Here is a 24,245-nt window from a genome sequence, read left to right as displayed (position 1 = left end):
TATTGCTTGTATTGTTTTGTTCATGTTTGTATAGTTAAGATTCTTTTGGTGTTTCAATTTAATCTTGGAATTCTGCCGCTTATTTCCTTACCCTTGGTTCTTTCATGCATTATATAATTATGGTCTATCAAGCCAGATCCTAACAAGTATCAGGCTTAACCAATATTCTCATAGCTGTGATTATAACACCATTTACCTTTATTCATAGATCCCTAAATGAACTATTGTCTTCTTTTAATACTGAGGGTAGACGGACAGTACCATCACAAAGTATTTTCTCTCCCCTCCCCAAACCTGTCCTCTCTCCCTCCCTTGTGTTTGCCATAACAGTCTTGGCTAAGCAGATGCTTCCATTGCACTAAAAGCACATGCTTGAGGAGAGGGGATGCTATTCAAAGTTTCTTTCAATAAACATGATTGAAATCCTGCTAAAAATTGATCCTTTCTTCTATTATAAATAACCTATATGAGCCATTTCAGAATCAGTTCTAACTTGGTGAAACCTGCCAAAATAGGTGACTTCAGACCAGAACAATTGGTAACTAGTTTGAATGGGCAGGCAGGCATCACTGCTGAATTTTCAGTCCTTTGCTCTTTCACAGAATTTGTTTCTACCTCCAACCTTACTGTTTTGCTGGTTATCCTTCAGGCATAGTAAAATGAAAAATTAAGCTTGAAAGCTAAATTAAAGCACTTTCATGGACTTTTATTCCCTTTCCTTTTATTTTTATCTTCTGGTGGGGTCAGGACTCATGTAACTGGTCTGTAGGGTCAGAGGTTGAGAATGCTGGATGCTGGAGAGCCTGTGTATTTTAGTGTTTTCTGGGTCATGAAATCACTTGAAAGTGGAGTTGTTTCATAAACCAGCAGGTGAAATTCTTGTTACTTCAATTCTCCACATAAGTGGTGTATTATTGACTTTGAAATAAGCTAACACAGTTTGTAGATGAAGAGCTCTTAAGGATTGGCTCATCTAAAATCGGGGATTGCGTTTCAGTTAAGGCTTGATCTGTAAAGTTAGAAATTGATTAAAAATGTGAGACTTGAACCATTGACAGTACTCCCTCTTGTAGTCTTCCCAATCTGGGAGCACTAGGAACTATCTAACCATATTAGGTTCGGCATGGAGGTAAGTTAGGAGCTCTTTAGTGATCAAGGTGTTTGCAAATGGGCCTGACTGACAATGAAAGTTTGGGATTAAACCGGTTCTTTTGGGAAGACTAGCTTAATGTTATACCTGAGCCATGTGTATCCCAAAAAAGTCAGGGCACAGTTTGATTGGGCAGCCAGCCTGGTTCACATATAGAATCAGAAGAGTAGATCCCTTGTTTGGGAACTGTGATTCCAAGCATTCTGTTCCAGATAACCTTGTAAACCAACACCATAATAGTAAGGGTAGTTCTTGCTGCATCAATGCTTGCATTTACGTTGTGCTGGTAGGGTGCATGTTTTTCACTGGTCGAACGAACTCCCATTAGTAAAGCTGTGCATACTTGGGGATGTCTCAGCCTTAGCTCTGCCATCCGCACCTTAAGATCTTTGGTGTTACTAATTGAGGTTTGCCCCTGAGGAGGAAGTGTATCTACCGGAATAAATTTCTCAGTTGCTTCTTTTGGATTTCTAAAGAACTTGATCCAGAATTTGCTAGAATGGGGGTCTCGTAGAGTTGCTATTTACTGCGCTCTTCAGCTCAAAAAAGCTTTGTAGCCAAACTTGCTGGAAGTGCGAACTGAAAATGATGCAGCAAGGGTAACACGGCATCTGGGACCTTAGTGAATAATGGAACCAATAGTCTATCACCTTAATCAATGAGATTTGGGGATTGAGAAGTAAACAGAGGAATGGCTGATGAGGAGGGTGCATTAGACTCAAATCAGGTACAGAAAGAGAAATAGGGTGGGAAAGAAAATGTAAACAAATTTGACTTTTTAAAGATCTTCAACAGTTCATTACCTGAAGGAATGAGACTTCACAATTTAGGTTGCTCTCTTTCCAGGCCAGAGAGATTGATTGACAATGATTAACAATTATCACATTGGTAAAAGCACGTTTATGCTGTTAATTACTAAACTAGACTTCTGTGGTGTGTTTCATGAGTAATTAATGTGGAAATCCAGCAAGCTCTTAAAATTAACAGGGAGGGTAAGGACGGAATGCCATTTGTTCAAAGCTAAAGGCAGAGTGGTGCAAACCATGCAACAACTTGTAGCTCTTCCTCTCCACAAGTTGTTGGGCAATTTACACATTAACAACAGCAAGAGACATTAAGCTTTGCAGTTTCTTTTTGTCAGCAAATTCTTGTCTCTGTGTTCTTCATAATGAAACACCAATCTTTTTTTGGTGAACCATCTTAATTATTTTTATGTGTAGTATTGATTCAATTTCATCTTCATTCACACATGACACAAGTTCTACTTTAGCTGCAAACTAGCTTTGTTGGGACAATTAAGCCAGAAAAGGGAAAATTGATAGTATGGTATTTTGGTGAATGGATGCAAAGGTTAAAACAGTTAAAATTAAAAATTTATTTCTTTAAGTAATTAATTAAAATGAACTCAGACTCTTACTTATACAATTAGCAGAAAAATGCATTTTGATTCCATTTTTAAATTAAAACCTAACAATCCTATCATTTTTTTTTTGAAGGAAGCCTGTTTCTTCAGTTGCGGTGAAAGCCTGAACAGCAAAGGATTAACATACCTCACCAATTCCCTGTTCGATTACCGAAGTCCAGAAAATAATGGAGTGAGGGCTGAGTTTATTTTGGATGCTGCCCAACATAAGGTCAGGTCATTACTAAAACTAATTAGTACACTGGGAGAATTTATTTTCCCAAGGTTCTATTTTAAATTATATCATGAAATATTTATAAGATTTTTTTGAAATCTTCAGAAATAAATGCTTTCAATATTTGCTGAGTTAGGTTACACAGGTTAAATGAAATTACTTCCCAGCATGGGCCTGACATGGAAACAGTAGAGGCAAGCAATAGAGTCACTTCGTTCTGACTGTGTCAGTTTGAAATACCAGCTTGATGATGTTCCACAGGCTATAATGCCAGTGGAGAAATTGGTTAACTTTGCTTATGTTGGTTGTGCATATAGGGATAACTGATAACAACATTTCAAAATCGTCGACCAAACTTGAAGAGTTAAACAGGGAATCCATTGCTTACAATAGTTGCTAATGTCAATTAAATCAGCTAGTTAGCATCTGCTGTAAGCATTTGGTTTGATATTCAAGCATTTGTTCAATATTGTTCAAGGTTTTGGGCACTGAGTCTAAATGTTGTGCACCAGGAAGCGTCGATGTCATGCTACAGTATGAGCATGAGAACACCAATCATGGTGCACTGACAATGTTGCATCAACGTGCAACTTAGAGGAACAACTGCTTAGAGAAACATATTATGCTGGCAATTCAACTGTAGTAGTAGGACAACTGTGCCATACTCCAGCTGATAACACGGCTGATTCTGACATTCGAGTGAGGGACAAACCTGTGAAAGAATACATGGGGGAGGATTTTCCCCTCATCGGGTGGGCAGGCCTGGGAGCGGCTGCGCAATGGTCTGCTGCATGCGATCGGGCCCCGACCATGATTTCACGTTGGCTGACCAATAAATGGCCAGCCAGCATGAATTGCTCAGCGCTGCCTGAGTGGGTGGGAGGGCGAGCGTGGAAATCAGCGCATCTGTGTGGGTGCGCTCAGAGAAAGCTCCCTGAAGGCACAGAGCTGCCTCAGGGAGCTGAAGATTTTAAACTTTACGAATAAAGATGGTAAAATTAAGGAAAACATGTCCCCTCATGTGACTCTGTCACATGAGCAGGGGCATGTTAGAAATGCGATTTAAATATTTTTATTTTATTTCTAATTAACATTGGAAACCTCATCCCGCCTGTGGATGAGGTTTCCTCAAAAATCCAAAGTCTGCTTGGCCTTTCCGCCAACCCGCCAACCGTAAGGTTGGACGGGCAGGGAAAAATTCCATTTAATTAATGAATTAATGGGATTAACAGCCCTCTTAATTGTTGGCGGGTACGCTGTCTACTCCTGTGTATGTCCGCCGTCCGAAATATTGCGCGCTATTTCACACTTGTGCGTGTTTGGTGGCTGAGATGTATCATAAGAGGAAGAAAAAACTGGTCTGCACAAGTAGCTTACATTATGTTTTAAAGACACATGGCTCTTAATAAGATTTTCACATTTTCTAATTTAAAACAAAAACTGACATAACAGATTTAGACAATTAGAAAGAAGGTCAGCTCAAGACTTTTACAGAGCTAACTTATAAACCTAGCTCATTAGAGTGAAAATGTCGAGTAGGCTTTAATTAATATAACTTCACCTACTATACACTGCTTGTATAGTGCACTAACTGAGTATGGAGGGGGAATTATCGGTCTGTGTGCTGGTTTCCACTCTTCTTTGAAGCACAGTCTATATCCCAGCAATATTATATATGAATGGACGTCATAGAAATATACAGTACAGATGAAGACCATTTGGCCCTCTGTGCCTGTGCCCTTCCCTCCCCTAAATTTGCACCACATTGCCTGGTTTACCTTGTTGTAATATGTCAATCTTTGGACTCATGAGTGCTTCAAGGAATTCTGTGTCCTTGGCCAAACTTTATTAAGGTTTTAGCTGGCAGACAGTGGGGTTGAAAATTTGTTAATATTATAGTAATAATTACACTACTTAGGTGCCAGAAGTATATTTATCACTTTAGAATATGCACTTAAAAAAAGTTATTGCTGTAAAAAAAATGTTTCTGCTCAGCATCTTTTCTCCTCTATTGTAATCACTTGAAGTTACTTTGACAAAGTATTTCAGTGTAAATTCGCCTTTATCAATGTTCCACTTTTTATGCTCCACACAAGCCTCTTACCCTTCATTTAACGCCATCAACATTTTTCTTCGTTTCTCTCGCACGTGCTTATCTAGCTTCCTCTTAAATTTATCTAGGCTATTCGCCTGAACTCTTTGCCTCCACTACTCAGCGTGGTAGTGTGTTCCACAGTCTAATCATTTTCTGGGTAAAGACGTTTTTTCTGAATTTCCTATTAGATTTATTGATGACTGTCTACTATTTATTGCCCCTAGTTCTTGTCTCTCCCCTGTAAGTGGAATTATCTTTTCTACTAGTACCCTACCAACTCCTTTCATAATCTTAAAGTCCGTTATTGAGCCACCCATGTCTTCTCTTTGCTTGAGAAAAGAACCCCAGCCTGTTCAATTCTGCTTTTTAATTCACTATTTGAACTGTTTTTAAAAGTACTACTTTCGCATTAACAAAGTTTTTTTTATACTTTCACTGATCTGTGTATTCTGGAACAGGGACTGTTTCTGTCATTGGAACTGTGCTCATCTTTCCACCGTCGTGGCTGTGGACACTGGCCATGATTCATTCAATAACAGCCTAGAATCTGGGTATTTTATCTGGTTAGAAAATTCTGGAATGCAGGTAAAATAATTATGCATTCTGTTCCAGGATATAGATGCAGCATTAATAAAAACAAAAAACTACTGCGGATGCTGGAAATCCAAAACAAAAACAGAATTACCTGGAAAAACTCAGCAGGTCTGGCAGCATCGGTGGAGAAGAAAAGAGTCGACGTTTCGAGTCCACATGACCCTTCAACAGAACTGAGTATAGTTAGGAGAGGGGTGAAATATAAGCTGATTTAAGGTGGGGAGCGGGGGGGAGAGAAGTTGAGGGTGGGGTGGTTGTAGGGACAAGCAAGCAGTGATAGGAGCAGATAATCAAAAGATGTCACAGACAAAAGGATCAAAGAGGTGTTGAAGGTGGTGATATTATCTAAGAAAAGTGCTAATTAAGAATGGATGGCAGGACACTCAAGGTACAGCTCTTCCGACTAGGCACTTTACAGCCTTCCGGGCTGAATATTGAATTCAACAACTTTAGATCTTAAACTCCCTCCCCCCATCCCCACCCCGTTTCTTCCCCCTCCCTTTTGTTTTTTTCAATAATTTTTATAGATTTTTCTTTTCCCACCTATTTCCATTATTTTTAAATCTACAACTAATACCTTGTCAGTCTTTCCACCCCACCCCCACTAGAGCTGTATCTTAAGTGTCCTGCCATCCATTCTTAATTAGCACTTTTCTTAGATAATATCACCACCTTCAACACCTCTTTGATCCTTTTGTCTGTGACATCTTTTGATTATCTGCTCCTATCACTGCTTGCTTGTCCCTACAACCACCCCACCCTCAACTTCTCTCCCCCCGCTCCCCACCTTAAACCAGCTTATATTTCACCCCTCTCCTAACTACACTCAGTTCTGTTGAAGTGTCATGTGGACTCGAAACGTCGACTCTTCTCCACCGATGCTGCCAGACCTGCTGAGTTTTTCCAGGTAATTCTGTTTTTGTTATAGATGCAGCATTAGCAGTTCTTAGTCTTGAGAGTCCTCCTCTCATGTTAACTGACAAAGACAACAGACACATCTGGTACAAAGTGAAGTACTGCTGATGTTGGAAAGCTGAAATTAAAACAAAAAAATGATGAAATACTCAGTAGGTCTGGCAGCACCTGTGGAGAGAGGGTAAATGTGTCAGCTAGATGACATTTTGTCAGAATTCGGCTCAAGGTCATCTACCTGAAGTGTTAATCCTACTTTCCTCTCACCACAGATGCTGTCTGACCTGCTGCACGTTTCAGTATTTTCGGTTTTAATGACACATCTTGCATATGAATATGCGAGATGCAGAAAATTTGGTTTTTTTTGCATTTTTCAGGCAAGACCACAAGTTGCACAATAAACGTCCTTTATTTTAAAAGTTATACTAGCAAGGAGCTTAGCATGTGCACCAAATTTTCAATTCTTTTTTAATTCTAATTTATTGCACAACATTATACCTGCAGTTCTGAATTTTTTAATATATCTTGTTGTCTAAAGAACTTGATTTTATGATATACCTTTAAATATCCCATCCAATTACAAATGAATCCAGACTGAACGCTGAAGTTCCTGCTCTAGCATTACTTAAATTTTGAAAACATACAACATTCTTTTTAAAAAAAAAAATTCTTTGGCTGAGCTGGCAATTAGAGGGCAGTGAAAATAGCTTATACTGATTTACCTTTATCAAAACTACTTTCAATACATTTTTTGGATCAACCCTTAACCTTTCCTGCCATGAAAAGAGCACCAGTTTCTTCAGTCTCTCTTCATAACTGGTGTTACTCATCGTTGGGAATTTGTTTCAGTGAATTTCTCCTATGCCCTGTCCACAGCCTTGATTCCCTGCCTAAAATAAGGTGACCAAAATTGGACATAATGTCTCAGGAATGAGGAACTTCATTTTACGCAGTAGATTGGAGATGTTAGGACCGTATTCTTTGGAGAAGAGAAGGTTGAAAGAATATTTGATGGAAGTGCTCAAAATCCTGAGGAACCTGGACAGAGTAGATTGGGAAAAAATGTTGCCGATGGCGGAAAGATCATGAGCCAGAGGGCACAGATTTGTGGCAATTGGCCAAAGAAGTAATGGAAAGATGGGGAAAAACATTTTCACGCAGTGAGTGGTTAGCATCTAGAATGCACTGTCTGAAAGTGTGATAGAAGCAAGTTCAACTGAGGCATTGAAGAGGGTATTGGATTATTATATGAAAAGGAAGAATGTGCAGGGCTATGGGCAGAAGGCTGAGCAGTGGCACTTGTTAAATTTCTCCTAAGGAGAGCTGGGGCAGTCACGATGGGCCGAATGGCCTTCTGTGCTGTAACAATTCTGTGATTCAGTTTTCACTGTGGCCTAACCAATAATTTATGCAAGTTTATGATTAAATCCTAGGATTCCATATCTTATTTTACAGCCTTATTAGTTTGTCCTCCCACTTTTAAAGATGTATGTATTAGTACACAGCAATTTTTCTACTCCTCTACTCGTTTGAAACTTTACTATTTCATGTGTATGCCCTTTGCTTATTCTTCCTCCCAAAATGTACCATTTCGTTTTTCTTTGTATCAGATGTCACCTGAAGTTTCTTATAATCCTCTTCTAACTCAACCATGTCTCTTTTTATGGTGTTATCCACATCATTTATATGTATTCTATTGTATATCATATTCAGTGGCCCCAGTAATGACACTTGGGGATGCAGCTTTTACAATCCTTCTGTCTGAAAAAGCCATTAACTAATATTCTGTGCCTTTCCATCTTATCAACTTCTTATTTATGCTGCTGCACTCCTTTTTTAATACCATGTACTTTAACATCTTCACCAAAATTCCTAAGCAACATTTATAAAATTCACATGCACAACCTTTATTGCTTTTTTAATTCCTTTATCAGTATGCTCTTATTTCTCCAAGGAACTTAATTAAATTTGTCAGACATATCTAGTCTTTTAAAATCCACACTAGCTGTCCTATATTTTAGTAGGTGAATATTAACTTGATGCTATGTTACCATTTCTAAATCCTTTCTCAGTGCTAGACTGGTCTATAGTTATTGGTTTTATCTCTTTCTCTTTTCTTGGGTGGATTGACAACCCCAGGTATAACTTCTTGTCAAGGATGTTGAAAAATTGTGGTCAGAGACTCTGCTGTTTCCTCAACATTCCATAATGCATGCAATTAGTCCCTCATGCCTTTTCCACTTTAAGTCAGGAGTGTGATGGAATACTCTCCCCTTGCCTAGATGAGTGTAGCTCCAACAACACTTAAGAAGCTTGACACCATCAAGGACAAAGCAGCCTGTTTGATTGGCAACCCATCCACAAACATTTACTCCCACCACCACCGATGCACAGTGGCAGCGATGTGTACCATCTACAAGATGCACTGCGGGAACTCAACAAGGCTCCTTAGACAGCACCTTCCAAACTTAGAACTGCTACCATCTAGAAGGTCAAGGGCAGTAGACACATGGGAACACCATCACCTGCAAGTTCCCCTCCAAGCCACTCACCAACCTGACTTGGAAATATATCACCATTCCTTCATTGTTGCTGGGTCAAAATCCTGGCACTCCCTCCCTAACAGCACTGTAGCTGTACCTACACCACATGGACTACAGCGGTTCAAGAAGGCAGCTCACCACCGCCTTCTCAAGGGCAGTTAAGGATGGGCAATAAATGCTGGCCTAGCCAGCGACGCCCACATCCCATGAGCGAATTAAAAAAGAATTGAATTTCACAGCAATTTTTCCTTAACTGTTGATGCCCTGTCTAATTGCTCCACCACCACCTCTTGCACCTTTCACTAGATTCTGTGAATCAGTGGCAAAATACTCATTCAGTATTTTTGCAATTCATCGTTTATAAACTTCTCAAAGTGCTTGCATTGAATAATTTTTATTTTGAAACTCATCTTCCTGATTGCTCTGATCACTTGGCTTGAAGTATGATTTCAGGCCATAGCATCATATAAATCATGGAAGGAGACCATTTAGCCCATTGTCAGGTTGTGTTCAAAAATGGTGGTCAGTTAGACCTTCTGGCTGCTTAACAGATTATTGCAGATTTTGTTTAATATTTTGGAAAGAAAATGGATGGTGTTGCCTATGCTGTCAAAAAGAAACCTCCTGGTGCATTATTTAAATTTTGTTAAAGTGTATACTTAAGCCCGTTAATCAGGCAATTGACTGGAATAATACGTGGTGTGAGCAATAAAAAGCTTGCAGATTGTGTTTCATGCCAGATGGGTTTCCCGTTTTTCATTAGGCAGCTTGTTAGGGTGTGTTTAAAGGGTTCAGCTGAGCCCTGAGCTTCAGCTTAGCAGCTCAGAGTTCTGTGACTGTTGGAAGTGCTTCATGCAAGAAGCAGTGTTTGGATTTCAAACTTCTCTTATTTAGGGGCCTCATTCCTCCTGCAGAGAGGTCCATTTAAACCTTGACCACCACCCTTGCCTTCAAACTAGGCCAAGCATGGCAAATGTGGTCTCTGTGAGAGACACGACCTCCAGTGAGGAGGAGGAGAGTGAGAGGCAGAAGGACACATCAGGAGATCCAGGTGATGCATGAGGGTGTCAGAGCTATGTCAGATCCAGAAGGTGATGAAGCCTTCGTGCATCACCAGCGGAGGCTTAGAAGGACTTATGCAGCCCCTCGAGTATATAGGCAGAGGTAGAGCTATCTGTAGATGTCAGAAGCACAATGCTCTCAAGAGTCACAGTCACACTCCTTTGCAACATGCTGGCAGGGGAGATTTCACCCAGTTGTGATGGGGGTCCGTCGATACCTGTAGCTGTCCAAGTTACTGTCGCGCTCAACTTCTTCACGCCGGAGTCCTTTCAGGCAACATGTTGAGACCTCAGTGGCATAATGCAGTCTGCTTCACCCCACTGTATCAAGGTCTTCACTGATGCTATGTTCAGGAGGGCAGGAAATTACACCTCTTTTGCAATGGATGACCAGAGTTAACTGCAAAGAGCCCGAAGGTTTGCAGCGATTGCTGTTTCCCCAAGATACAGGGAGCCATTGGGGGCACGTAACCATAAAAGCTCCTGCTGAACAGCCTTGCACCTTGTTAACAGGAAGGGCTTCTACTCTTTGAGCTTCCAGCTAATCTGTGATCATCACCGATGGATATGCAGTTATGCACCAGGTACCCGGGCAGCAGCCACGACTCCTTCATTCTGCGTAACTCACAGGTGCCAGACCTATTCAGTGGTCCTGAATCCCTGGATGGATAGCTTCTGGGTGACAAGGGGTACCCATTGAAGAGATGGCTCATGACACCAATGGGGGCGCCCTGAACAGATGCGGAGAGGAGATACAGTTACAGCCATGGAGGCATTAGGGCCATCATTGAACAGACCATCGGGCTATTGAAAATGAGGCTCAGATGCTTTGACAGATCAGGAGGGGCAATGCAGTATGCTCCATCACATATGCCCCTCGTGGCCGTGGGGTGCTGCACCCCCATAACCTCGCTGTTCAGAGAGGGGACGCCCTTGAGAAAGAAGGCATGGCAGCTCAGGGCCATTCATCTGACGGTGAGGTGAGGGACATGACAATGTTCAGGCGGAAGGCCTTGGACGTGATCTCATAAATGGTTGTTACACCAAGGATTCCTTGATAAGGCAGAGCTCTCAATAGTTTCTGAAGTCATGGCCTCAGAGATGCGTGCATGGCATGTGTCCAAACCCTTTTCCATGTGGAATGTTAGACTCATGTCACTGTTCTGTCAACACACAGACCCTGTCCAGTTATTGACACTTGATGCATCCTGCCGTACCTTAAACTATTAAAGCTAATGTCTATCTCCCTAAAGAACTTCAACAGCCATAACATATTAAAATAACCTCTGCATGAGGGACAATGAGGTTGGGGTTTATTTACATAATTGTGAAACATAACAGACATCAGGAAATATATCGCCGTTCTTTCACTGTCGCTGGGTTAAAATCCTGGAGCTCCCTTCTTAACAGCATAGTGGATGTACCCACACCACATGGACTGCAGCGGCTCAAAAAGGCAGCTCACCACCACCTTCTCAAGGGCAACTGGGGATGGGCAATAAATGCTGGCCCAGCCAGCGAAGCCCTCGTCCCGTGAATGAATAAATGAAAAAAAACAGGAACACACCCGTGACCCACTTGGTGACTACTGTGGAGATTTTTTGATGCGTTCCCTTGTGCTCCAGCTCCATGCATGCTTCCCCCTTGTTTGCAGCTGCACTGGAGAGAGGCTGCTGATCTGCTACGCCCCCTGCCCTGCATAACTTCAGTGGACGTTCTCTGTGCAGCTGAGGCCTTGAGTGGCCCACCACGTTAGAAGACTCCTGCTGAGTGGCAGGAGGAGCTTCTGTCACCACGGCACTGGATGAGGATTGTGTCATAGAACCATAGAAAAGTTACAGCACAAAGAGGCCAAACAGCCCATCATGCCTGCACCAGCCAAAAAAGAAAGCTATGAAACTAACTGCTTATTCTAACCCCGCCTTCCAGCACTGGCACATGGACGGAGGAGATGCTGCCCCATCAGAAGTACCCTGAGAAGTGCTTCCAAATGGTGGCAGCTGGTGCTCATCCTCCACCATTAGGTCCATTTGGTCCTCCCTGCCTTCCAGTGAGGTCCCAGGAGATGGCTCAGTTCCACTCCCAGTCCCCCTGTCACCTTGCCTATGGGCCCCTGAGCTGGTGTGCAGGGTGGAAATGCAGACCCATGATTGCGCTTTAGGAAATGAAGCTGAGCAAGTGGACGACTTGCAGTGGGGAAACATTTTGGAGATAGTGACCATAATATAGTTAGATTTAGCATCATAGTGGAAAAGGACATAGATAAAACAGGAGTAAAAGTTCTAAATTGGAGGGAGACAAATGTTACAAAGTTGAGAGGTGAGCTGGCGAGAGTGGACTGGATACAATCTAGAGCCCCCTGGTTATCCAGAAGCATACAGGCCAAGGTAAAACAGAAAAAGAAAGCTTATGACAGTCACAAATGACTTAATACTGTAGAAAGTGTAGAGGAGTATAGAAAGTACAGGGGTGAAGTAAATATGGAAATTAGGAAAGCAAAGAGGATACAAATAAATATTGGCTTGCCCTTGTCCCGACCTGCTAATCCTTGCCTAGGTGCCAGTATCTGCACTGCTGTTTGGGCCAGGGAGAGGATGTGATGGTTCTTCCTCATCCTGGGAGGGGATTAACGGTCCTGCAATGACATTTGGGTCAGTGGAGGAGGCTTCATGTGCGCCAGAGAGATAGGAGAAAGGGCGTTAGTAGTTTTCAAAAGCCTTTACACTGCTGTGCAAGGTCTTAATGCTCAGCAACTTAACAGTCATATGCGCCATCAGATATGAGATAATGCAAACATTGTACACACTTGCAGCAACGTCCAAAGCTTTTGAGTATGAAGGTTCCTTGGGTTTTACCTCAGACCAAGATACATGTCTTTCATTCAATCATGCCTGTCACCACCTTCCACTTTCCCTATCCCCCTTTCACCCAGTTTCAGCCAATTGCAATCTCACCAGACCCTCCAATCTTGCCTCTGCCAATCGACCTGGAGGCCTTGGACACAGAGCTCAAGAACCACCACATCGAATGGCATCAGGATCACCAGGTCTGAAACACCCCCTTCAGTTCAGCTTCCCTCCTGGGCATTATGGACATGCTTCTCCTGAAAATTGGTGTTACTCTTCAAACTAACACTGTTAAGTTATTTCATGTCTCCCTTCCCATGCATGATCAGAAAACTGTTTGGCAGCCAAGATGCTGTCCACCTTCCTCAACTGCACAGGCTGCCAACCTCGCACTCTCCACCTGGACCAAAACGAAAAGTGCACAATGCCTTTGCAGCATCATCCTGCCTTGGACTGCCAGACAAACTCAGATACTTGCAGCATTCGCACATGCTACCCTGAAGCTTCCTGGCACAAGAATACACAAACTGGGGTATTACTCACTCTGGCTGACCTCAGGAGGTCATTGAGCCTCTTCTGGCATTGTGTCCAGGTGCGCTTCACCAGCCCAACGCTGCTGATCTCCGCAGCAACCTCCTCCCGGGTTGCACGTCTTACAGATGGTGGTCTCCTCTTCCCATCTGCTGGTATTAGGAGCTCGTGTCGGCCAGACACAGCCCGGAGGAGGGCACGCAGTGAGTCTTCTTCAAATCTAGGGGCTACCTTGACCCTTCTCCCCTATCTCTCCCTCACTACCTTGCCTTGGACACCTCTGAAGGGAACCATGCAATAACTAGACAACTCCTTTATGCTAAGATCAGGAAAACCTGTTAATGTTCAAGTTGAATACCACCTGTGATCAGTGGCAAATCATGGACGTTTCAGAGAAAGTTTAAACAGATGCACAATTACCTGAAAGGCCTTCAAGTATCTTTAGGTCACAAATGCCGAAGTCCTGTGCAGTTAGAACACATTGGCTGGGTCACATGACTCTGTCCCATGCCAGACAGCCCTTTGAATGGCCGTGACCTCGTTCCTGGTCACGGCCAATGACCTCTGTCGCACATCATGTCTCCCTGGACTGAATGGGCGGAATCCTCACTTCCCTTGGCCCTCAGCCTGCTCTCCGCTCCTAATTGGCCCATTTGATGCTTTATTCGGCGTGTTAGGACGGCGGGCTCAGAAGTCGCAGAGCCGCCCACTCCTGGGTGCAGATGCTGCCAGATCATATTATTCAACCCCCTGTTCAAGTTCTACACATCCAATTATCACCTCAGTGACCCCCCCATTCCTTAAATCTTCAAGCGTCCCATGTGTTTTGCCCCCTTTCTTTTGAACAGAAACCAAACTCTCACAAGCGTCCTGCTTGGTTATTAACACAAGATAGTTCACCATGCTTTCCCACTGCAGAAATTCCTTTGTTTCTGCATCTCAAATAGCAGCTGTCCATATCCTGTGAGATACTGTGAAAAGGTGTTAAAACTGCCACCTCCACTTCAATGAGCTTCTATTTGAGTTTCTCTCCCTATGGCAACCGGATTACATGCGATGCCTCAGAGTTGAGGTGCTTATCCAGAATTCTCTGTTTTACTTTGAGTTAAAAGTACAGTTCAGAACATAACCATCTTCTAAAGTTCAGTGTTCATCACAGCTTTTAAAAATGCAATTGTACTCGCCCTTTGAAGTACAGTTTTAAGTTGAGCTGAGCAACAGGCAGTCTACACCCCAAACTATGCTATAAGTTAAAAGGAGATGGGTGTGCATTTTACCTTGGAATAGTCTGGTTTGTACAAGTAAGAGAGGAAGAGGAGAGAGTGTATTTTAGTCTAAAGTATTAGTCATGAACTAGCTGTTTCCAAAAAAAACCTGATTTTCTATTTGGGTTTCTGCAAACACCATTTGACTAACTAAAACACACAAACCATAAAAAGTGTTGTTCATGTTTTGGGAAAGCATTTGCATGCTTAAGTGGATACTTTTGAGTAAATTTGAAGATAATGTTAGAGTTTTTTTTGAATCCTTGAACATAAATTATCAAAAAAAAGGTCATGCTTCTACAAACTAATACTGTTACTAACATTTCAAGCCACATTTAGAAACAAATTTACTGTGACTTTATTGACCATATAAGTAACTGAAATTAGATATTAACTGGTGAAATTGTGACTCAAATTGTATAGCTCTCTTGTGCACAACCTGTATTATGTCACATTACTTGAACAGGAGAATGCTTTAGATAACCCCTGTTCTCTTTCCTTGATAAGCCTTTGTGTAAAAGGCTATGCAAATACAAATAGACATTCACATATAGTGTTGTAATCTCTGAATTCCATCCTTTTGGAACTTAAGTTTTATTTGTCTGTCTTTGTTGGCAGGAGACATACACAGAGATAGCTGGTGTGCAGCGCTTTGGGGCCTTCTACATGGATTACCTGTATACAATGGAGTGCAGTAGTGGCAAAGGTATTGCTTTATTTTCTCTTTGATGTTTGCTTCCCTTCAGTTGAACTGCACAAACAAAAGTTTCTTCATGGCCATCTGGTCCTTGACCTGTTGCCCTCTCTTCTACCTCAATCTGACCAGGATAGTCTGATGAGATTATATCTTCAAGATATAAGTACCGCCCATGCATTGAATATGGATTAAATTGCAAAATTAAGAAGTGTGTTTTTGGACAGCTCACATGGTCAGTGCTTTCTAGAAACAGTGGTTCCCTGCGTGTATTCTCTTTGTGAATGTTTTAGTAAATAACCTTTCTACTTATATTGTAAAACATACCTCTGCAGTTAAACTATACAGTGCTGAGTATTTCGTAAAAGTTGGTCCTTTTCTTGCCATCCCAAAGTTTGTTATGTCAGTTGAAGATTTGTTATTTAGTCATCCCAAGAGCAGTCTCATGACATCAATATTCAGAAAGAAAATAACTTGAGTTTGTTCTCCTTGTATTATTTGTAATGGTGTATAAGCACCTTTAATGTAATGAAAATTCCCCCAGATGCTTCGGAGGAGCCACATAAGGAGATTTTAGGTCAGATGATCAAAAGCTTGGTCAAAGAGGTAGATTTTAAGGATGTCTTGAAGGGTGAGTTAGAGAGGAGGAGAGGTGTAGGAAAGGAATTCCAGATCTTGGAGGCAAGGCAACTGAAGGCATAGCCACCAATGTTGGAATGATTAAAATTGGGAATAATCAGGAGGCCAGTATTAGATGAGTGCAGATACCCTGGAGAGGTGTGAGGCTGGAAGAGATTTCAGAAAGGAGAAAAGCTTACAGAAGTATTTGAAGACGAGGATGAGAATTTTAAAATCAAATCATTGCTTGACCGGAGCCAATGAAGGTCAGCAAGTGCAGGGGTGATAGGTGAACGGGACTTGGTGCGAGTTAAGATTTGGGCATCAGAGTTTTGGGTAACCTCAAGTTTACAGTGAGTAGAATGTGGGAAACCAGCCAAGAGTGTGATGGAATAGTCAAGTCTAGAGGTAATGAAGGTATGAATGACGGTTTCAGCAGTAGAAGAGATTAGGTGATGGAAAAATCAAGCCATGTTACAGAGGTGGAAATAGGCGGTTTTAGAGACGGCGCAAATATGTGATTGGAAACTCATCTCGGTCAAATATGACACCAAGGTTGCAAACAGATTTGCTTAATCTCACATTGTTGCCAGGGAGAGGTATGGAGTTGGCAGCTAGGAAATGGAGTTTTGAACAGGAACCAGAAACAATGGCTTCAGCCTTCTCAATATTTAATTGGAGGAAATTTCTGCTCACCCAGTACTGGATGTCAGATAACCAGTCTGGTAGTTTAGCAGCAGTGGAGGAGCTGAGAGAGGTGGTGGTGAGTGGGAGCTGGGTGTCTTCAGCATGTGAAACAAACACTCTGCTTTTGGATGATGTTGCTGAGTGGCTACATGTAGATGAGAAATAAGAGATGGACAAGGATCGATCCTTGGGGAACACCTGAGATAATGATGTGGAAATGGGAAGAGAAACTATTGCAAGTGACATATATGAACTGCAGCAGTTCAAGAAGGTGGCTCACCACCCACCTCAAGGGCAATTAGGGATGGGCAATAAATGCTGGCCCAGCCAGCAACAACTACGCCCCGTGAACGAATAAGAAAAAGTGTTCCGAAGAAGAGTTATATTGGATTCGAAAATTTAACTCTGTTTCTCGCTCCACAGATGCTACCAGACCTGCTGAGTTTTTCCAGCACTTTTTGTTTTTATTTTATATATTAGAAAAACTGCTCCGGCTATGAGTTATAGTCACTAGATGTGGCCTGGCTAGCCAAAAGAACAGGTTACGCAGCCTCTGATTAGACCAGTTATACTTGCACTTGCAATTTCCTGAGACATGTTCTGCTGTGTTTTTGTTTGTTTTGGGTTAAATTGGAAGCACTCTATAATTACATTAGACCCACTGGGAAATGGATGTCAGCTGAATTTGGAAATAATCTAAGAGTGGTGTAGAATGATGATTTTTATAGTGATTCTGTAACAAATTTCACTGTAGCATGGTTGATAGTCAAATGAAAATCTGGTTGCAATAACAGAAAATCTGCAAACAAGGAAAGGTTAATATCTTTCCATGAGCTAATAAAATTGGACTGTTTTAAACAAGAAGCAGTTAACATGGTACTGCATGATGTCTGACTCAGCGCAATGCATCACTCTCAAGTGATGGACCCCTGGGTTCTTGAGAAGAACCTACACCATCCATACCTTCTCCCCTGAAAATGTCAACCTGCTAAGTATGGATCAGTAAATGCTGACAGTCTTCCGGTACCTTGCCTTTTGGGAAAGTTAGTATCTTGTGTATTATAGTTGAGTGTCATCCTACTCTTACTCTTTGCTGCACATGCAGATTTTTTTCAGCAATCAGGTGTGATGATGGCCAATTGATTTTGTTTGTTCTCCCTCCAATCCTTACTGTGGCTCGGGGATTCCTGTTCCACACAATTGCACAGTCAGAATCTGTAGGATTGGATTTTCCTGTGGACTCAGGAAAACCCAGCCTGTGCACTTTTTTGCCTTCTGAAATGCACACCCAGCCCATGTGAAACTTTGCCTGGGATTTTTGTCTTTTCACACGGGTTGGTTTCGCAGTGCATTTTGAGAGTGGTGATGGGGATTACTGAGGGGTGTGGGTGTGGAGGCTGGCTGGTTACAACGCTCAGCTCGGTTTTCCAACACAGCAGCCCAGCTCCCATCATTCTTTAAAGGCCTTCTAACCTTCAACTCTCACCCCCTCCATCCATACCCATGCCACCTATGTATGCTGCATAATCACTTCTGTATGCACTATGTACAGTCCTCAACAGCCACGCAATAGCCATGGGAATTATTTTAAAGTAATTGGAAAAAAAATAAACCTCCAAAAATTGAACAAAACCTGAATTCATACACACTGGCTGGGATTTTCTGGCCTTGTCGCGGGCAGGACCTGCAGCGGGTGAGGTGGTGCCCCAGCCAGAAGTCCATTAACTTGTGGCCGGAAGATCACGGCAGCAGGAGGGTGTGGAAAATCCCGCCAATTATCATTGATACTGGAAAAAAAGCACGACCACAATGTAAAAAAAATGTAACCCTTTAAGTGCATATATAAATAGGAACAGAAGGAGGCCATTCGGCCCCTCAAGCCTGCTCCACCATTCATTAAGATCATGGCTGATCTATTTGTATTTCGAATTCCACATTCCCATCTACCCCTGATGACCTTAGATTCTTGTTAGGCAAGGGAATCTATCTACCTCCACCTTAAAAATATTCAGTGGCCCCTGCCTTCACCGCCTTCTGAGGCAGAGAGATAGTCAGACAACTCCCAGAGAAAACAATTCTCATCTCTGCCCTAAAAGGGCAAACAACCCCTAATTTTAAAACAGTGCCCCCTAGTTCTGGACTCACTCATAAGAGGAAACATCCTTTCCACATCAACTTCAATTAAGTCACCCCTCACCCTTGTAAATTTCAGTGGAAACTAGCCTAGTCTGTCTAACCTTTCCTCATAAGGCAACCTGCTCATTCCAGATATCGATCTAGTAAACCTCCTCTGAACCACCTCCAACACTTACATTCTTCCTTAAATAAGGAGACCAAAACTTCACACACTATTCAGGATGTGGTCTCACCAATGCCCTGTATAACTGAAGCATAACATCCTTTAATATTAAAAAAAATGCTAGAAAAACTCAGCAGGTCTGACAGCATCTGTGGGGAGAGAGAAACAGAGCTGAAGAAGGGTCATACGGACTCGAAACGTTAATTAACTCTGTTTCTCTCTTCCCAGATGCTATCGGACATGAGTTTTGCCAGCATTTTCTGTTTTTATTTCCGATTTCCAGTATCCTCAGTATTTTGCTTTTACTTTTATGTTCAATTCCTCTTGTAATAAAGGATAGCATCCAATTAGCCTTCTTAATTACTTTCTGTACCTGCATACTAACTTTTTGTGGTTCATGCAGTAGAACACCTAGACCCCTCTGCAGTTCAGATTTCTGAAGCTGTTCTCTGTTTAAGTAACACTGTGCTTTTTTATTCTTCCTGTCAGAGTGAATAACTTTACGTTTTCCCACATTATGATCCATCTGCCATATTTTTGCCCCACTCACTCAACTTATCTATAACCTCCTTATGTCCTCTTCACAACATACTTTGTGTCATTTGCAAATTTAGCTATCGTGCTCCTTGCATTTAAGCCATTGATATAAATTGTAAAAAGTTGAGGCCCCAGCACAGAACCCTGTGGGACTCTACTCGTCACATCCTGCCAATCAGAAAAAGACCCATTTATGCGTAGTCTCTGTTATCTGCCAGCCAGCCAATCTTCTATCCATGCTAATACGTTACCGCAATACCATGAGCTTTTATTTTCCGCAATAACCTTTGATGTGGCACCATTATCAAATTAGGTTTGTAAACAAACAAGAAACCACATTAAAGGGATATTCTGTTATTATAGCCCCTTAAAAGTTTGATGTTCTTTGATCAATAGACCATCCGCTGAGCATAAGCCATTAGTAGTTTTTGAAACCCAACCAAGCATTCAAAGTGGCTACAGCTGTCATAAAAGCTTCTAGCTGAAACTGATGGACAGCATGGTATCCCATTTCCATCTCAAAGCAGAGTGCCTGTCAATGCAGAGATCAGGCACAGAGATTTTTGTCAACTTTCAAAAGCAGGGTTTATTTTGTAACAGCCAGAGCTGTCAGTTGATTAAAATCACAGAACAAAACATGATAGCAGAGGCTGATGGGCCTTTATTTTACTTATCAATGCATTATGGCACTTTTGACAATTGAAAAAGCACTGTATTTCATGACAAGAATTACAATGTAAAGGTCAGCTTAACTTTGCAGCACAAATCCCTGTGATGAATCACTGCATTAAAATACATCTACATTACAATACAGCATCTATTTGTGACATTTGAAGGTGTTAAAACATTTTACACTTAGCTTTCAGAATGTTCATAATTTCTCAGCAGGCTTCCCACAGTGGTCATGAACCCTCCAAGGAGATGTGTTTTTTAAGGGCTTCCAAAACCCACACCAACACACGAAAATAGCGTGCGGGAGGAAATACGATTTTCCTAAGGTCCCCACAAAGGGGACCCCGACTTTGGAAGAAGTGCTTGTATGTTTTGCACCCTTCTCAACCTGCCAAAAGGCCACGTGAAAATGGTATGGCATCAGGTAGACAAAGGAAATTGAACTTAGTATTTTTTTGCTATAAAAACAGTGCTTCATGACCCAATTTGCACTTCCAATGGGAAATGAAAACCTGTCCCATATACGCCGCACTCCACCCGAAACCATGTGATAAGCTGGGAGAGAGGAGAAACCAGTTTTTAAGAAAAGAAACCCCAGTCCAATTTGGGGAGACAAAGTCTGGGAAATTCCTCTCCTACCCCCTTTAGGCACTTGAGGTTAGTCAAGGAGAACATTCTGACTTTGATAATACTGTGCAGTACCTCCCTCTTGTACAAGATGACCTCTGCCTCAGCCAGAACCAGATGCAGCTCTTGCTTGAAGGAATTCAGCAAATTGGTGTCCATCACACAAGTAGCCAGTCTTTTCCAGAAGCCCATTATTCTCATTCAGAGATGTAAGCAAAGCAGCTGCATGACGATAATGCAACATTTAAATCTGAGATTTAATAAACATTTTCTTTGCCAGTTTTTGTTTGTTGGCAGAATCTATCAGATCTTTCAGTCTTTTGGATGAGATGTTAAACTAAGGCTGTTTCTGTCTGTCAGGTGTACATAAATGATCCCTTGCCTGTTTCTGTTTCAAAGAAGTGCAGGGGCGTTCTCTCTGTTGTCCTGACCAATAGTCACTCCTCAGTGGACACAAAACAGGTTATCTGATCATTATCACATTGCTGTTTGTCGGAGCTTGCTGAGTGCAAATCAGCTACCGCGTTTCCCAAAATACAACAGTGACTACAGTTCAAAAATTCTTAATTGGCTGTAAAGCACTTTGGGATACCCAGTGGCCATGAAAGGCGCTAAATAAATGCAAGTCTTCCTTTCTTTACATTTTTCTTTTGTAACATGTACAAGTTATTAGCGCTTTTGAAACTTCATGCTTCCATATGGGCAAATTATTGAGTTTTCAAAGCAAAAAGAGTTTACTTTTCCCAAATCCTCTAACAAATAAACTTTTGTTTTAACCATTTATTTTAATTATTTGGGAATTTGTTCACAATTTCTTTAGCAATATATGACATACTATATGTCAGCATGTTGTTGGAAAATTTTTTAGAAGCAATGCTTGAAGTCCTTTATTTTTTCTATGTTTGGGAAATAGGGGAGAGGGGAGAAAGTGCTGTGGTTTGTAACAACATATGCAGCTAGGATTGGTACATATACAGTTGCTTTAGCTGGATTGGATTTTAAATATACACTGTCTACCAATCATGGTATGAAATATGGAGAGAGCTGATTTTTGTCCATTTGTTTGTTTTGAGGAACATCAGTAAGGTAATACTGGGATCACATATTTCAAGAAGGTTATGTCAATATGTACTGAGGTGATAATAGTTTCCTGTTGGAAAGTTTTTTTAGCTAGATAGTCATCTCTTGTAAATTATTTTTATCTTTTTAAGGGCCTTGCAATCATCCCAAGGTTTTTTTTCAGAGTGCTAATAGGTTTGAGTATGATAAGAATAGGAATAATCAATTTGAGAACTCTTCCTGTTTCAATTATTCTCACTACCAGGATTGTTATTAACAATCATATGTGGAACTGGAATGAAACTGCTGCAGTGCACTCTTGGCTAAGGAAGCAATATTTGAGCAGGACTTCTTCAAGATCTTATTGCAACAGCTTCACCGGTTGATGCTTGCGTCGAGGCTTGGGACCATGTGCATGTGCACAGTGGGGGGGACAGTATACATCGGGGGTCTTTAAGAGATTCACAATAGAACTCATGCCTGATCTTACCTGTTGGTCCTGAAAGTGTGAATTGGCCAGAAATTGCCAGGGTAGCCAAGGAATGGCCCAAATTGCTGCTGCAATTCCACAGAACTTTGCAGCTCAGAAACAGGTCATTCAGCCAACCAGACCTGTGCTGGCGTTTATGCTCCACACGAGCCTCCTTGCACCTTACTTCAATTTAGCCTAGCGGCATCTTTTCCTTTCTTCCTCATGTATTTATCTGGCTTCCCCTTAAATGCATTTATACTATACTGAATGCTACTGTGTGATGTTGAACTGCTGAATCCTAACATTTCACTCAGGTATATATGGTGAGGAGGTATGTTTTAGGAGAAGAGGGACTGAAGGCAGGTGAGGACTTTCAATTGCAAAATAGGTAGCAAGTGGGGAAGATGCCAACCAATCTGTGTTTGTCTTGTCACCTCCTGGTCAGTAACCAGGAAAAGCAGTATCTGCTCTTGTCTTCACATGGTCTACCTCCAACTCTTCTCTTCCCTTAATTGTTTTCTCTCTCTCCATTTCTGTGAATAGGCTATTAACCAATATTCATTATAAGCCCACAGATTTCCCACAGCTACTATGACTAGACTTCCTCACACCCTGTGTGCTGTAAGGACTCCATTCCATTCTCCCATATTCTTTGTCTCTGTTGCATTTGTTCTGACAATACAACTTTCCATTCTAGCACTTCAGGTATGTCTTTTGTTTTCCAGAACCAAGGATCCCTCCCTACAGTGTTTGACAGAGGCCTTGACTCTGTCCATTCTATTTCATGTACTCTTCTCCTCCATCTCAGAACCACAATAGGATTCCCCTTGTCTTCACCACCAGCTCTATATTCAACGGATCATCCTTGGCCATTTCAGTCACCTCCAGCATGATGCTACCACCAAACACATCTTGCTCTCCCCTCCACTTACAGCATTCCGCAAAGACTATTCCCTCCACTATACCTTGGTCCACCCCTCAGTTACTACTAACATACCCTGTCTTTTCAGTGGCACATTTTCATGCAAGCGAACGAGATGCAACATCTGCCCTTTTACCTCCTCCCTTCTCACTGCCCAAGACCTCAAACACTCCTTCCTGGTCAACAGCAATTTACGTGTATTTCTTTCAATCTAGTCTACTGTATTCACTGCTCACAACGTGGTCTCTGCTACACTGGGGAGACTAAACACTGATTGGGTGATCACTTTACAGATCACCTCCATTCAGTCCACAAATGTGACCCTAAGCTTCCACTTGTCTTTCATTTTAATTCCCCAACTTGGTCCCACTCTGATCTATCTGCCCTCAGCCTCCTGTAGTGTTCCAGTGAAGCTCAGCGTAAGCTCGAGGAACTGTCCCTTATAATCTTTATAGCCTTCTGGAGTCAACATTGAGTTCAACAATTTTAGATCGTATCCTCTGCCCCATTTTTCTTTACTGGTTCGATTTTTCCAGCATTTTCTGTTTTTCTTTCAGATTTGCAGCATCCGGAGTGTTTTGCTTTTGCGTTGGTTGCAGGGAGGACTTTTCCTCTTGGTTTGGGAAAGGTTGCATATTCTCTGTCACCTGAGGGAAACCAGAGAAATGAAGTGTCAAATGTTGAAACAAATTAAGCTGGAAAAATATTTCTTAATAGTTTTGAAAGTATGAATAATGTAGTAACACACCTAATCAAATGTATTTAGCCATTTTGTATTTTTGATTTTATTATCTGATGGTGTCATAAGGGCAGCTGACTCCTGGTGTTCAAAGTAAACTGAAGGTTTACCAGGAATTCTTGAGATGTAAAATGTAAAGGCTACAGTTGGTCTACAGTAAAACTTTTGGCATGTTGTCCTTTTTGTACTCCATTGGGAAGAAAGATATTGGCATCAGACAAGTGAAAAATAACTGATGAACTTTTGTTTTTTAAAAGAGAAGAGGGACCCTGTGCACATGCTGTG

General features: G+C 41.8%; 1 protein-coding gene across 4 annotated transcripts in view; it reads left to right on the top strand.

Moving 5' to 3' along the window:
* Nucleotides 1–24,245, top strand: part of vps13b (vacuolar protein sorting 13 homolog B) — a 1,109,808-nt gene that overhangs the window by 192,534 nt on the left and 893,029 nt on the right. For all 4 annotated transcript variants that reach the window (XM_078541117.1, XM_078541119.1, XM_078541118.1 and 1 more), the window contains exons 11-12: nucleotides 2,647–2,784; nucleotides 15,253–15,340. In XM_078541117.1, the coding sequence (XP_078397243.1) occupies nucleotides 2,647–2,784; nucleotides 15,253–15,340 (226 nt within the window). The remainder of the gene's footprint in view (nucleotides 1–2,646; nucleotides 2,785–15,252; nucleotides 15,341–24,245) is intronic.

Source organism: Cetorhinus maximus, chromosome 4 (assembly GCF_964194155.1).
Source record: "Cetorhinus maximus chromosome 4, sCetMax3.hap1.1, whole genome shotgun sequence".
Lineage (NCBI taxonomy): Eukaryota > Metazoa > Chordata > Chondrichthyes > Lamniformes > Cetorhinidae > Cetorhinus > Cetorhinus maximus.
This window is presented reverse-complemented; position numbering and strand designations above follow the sequence as displayed.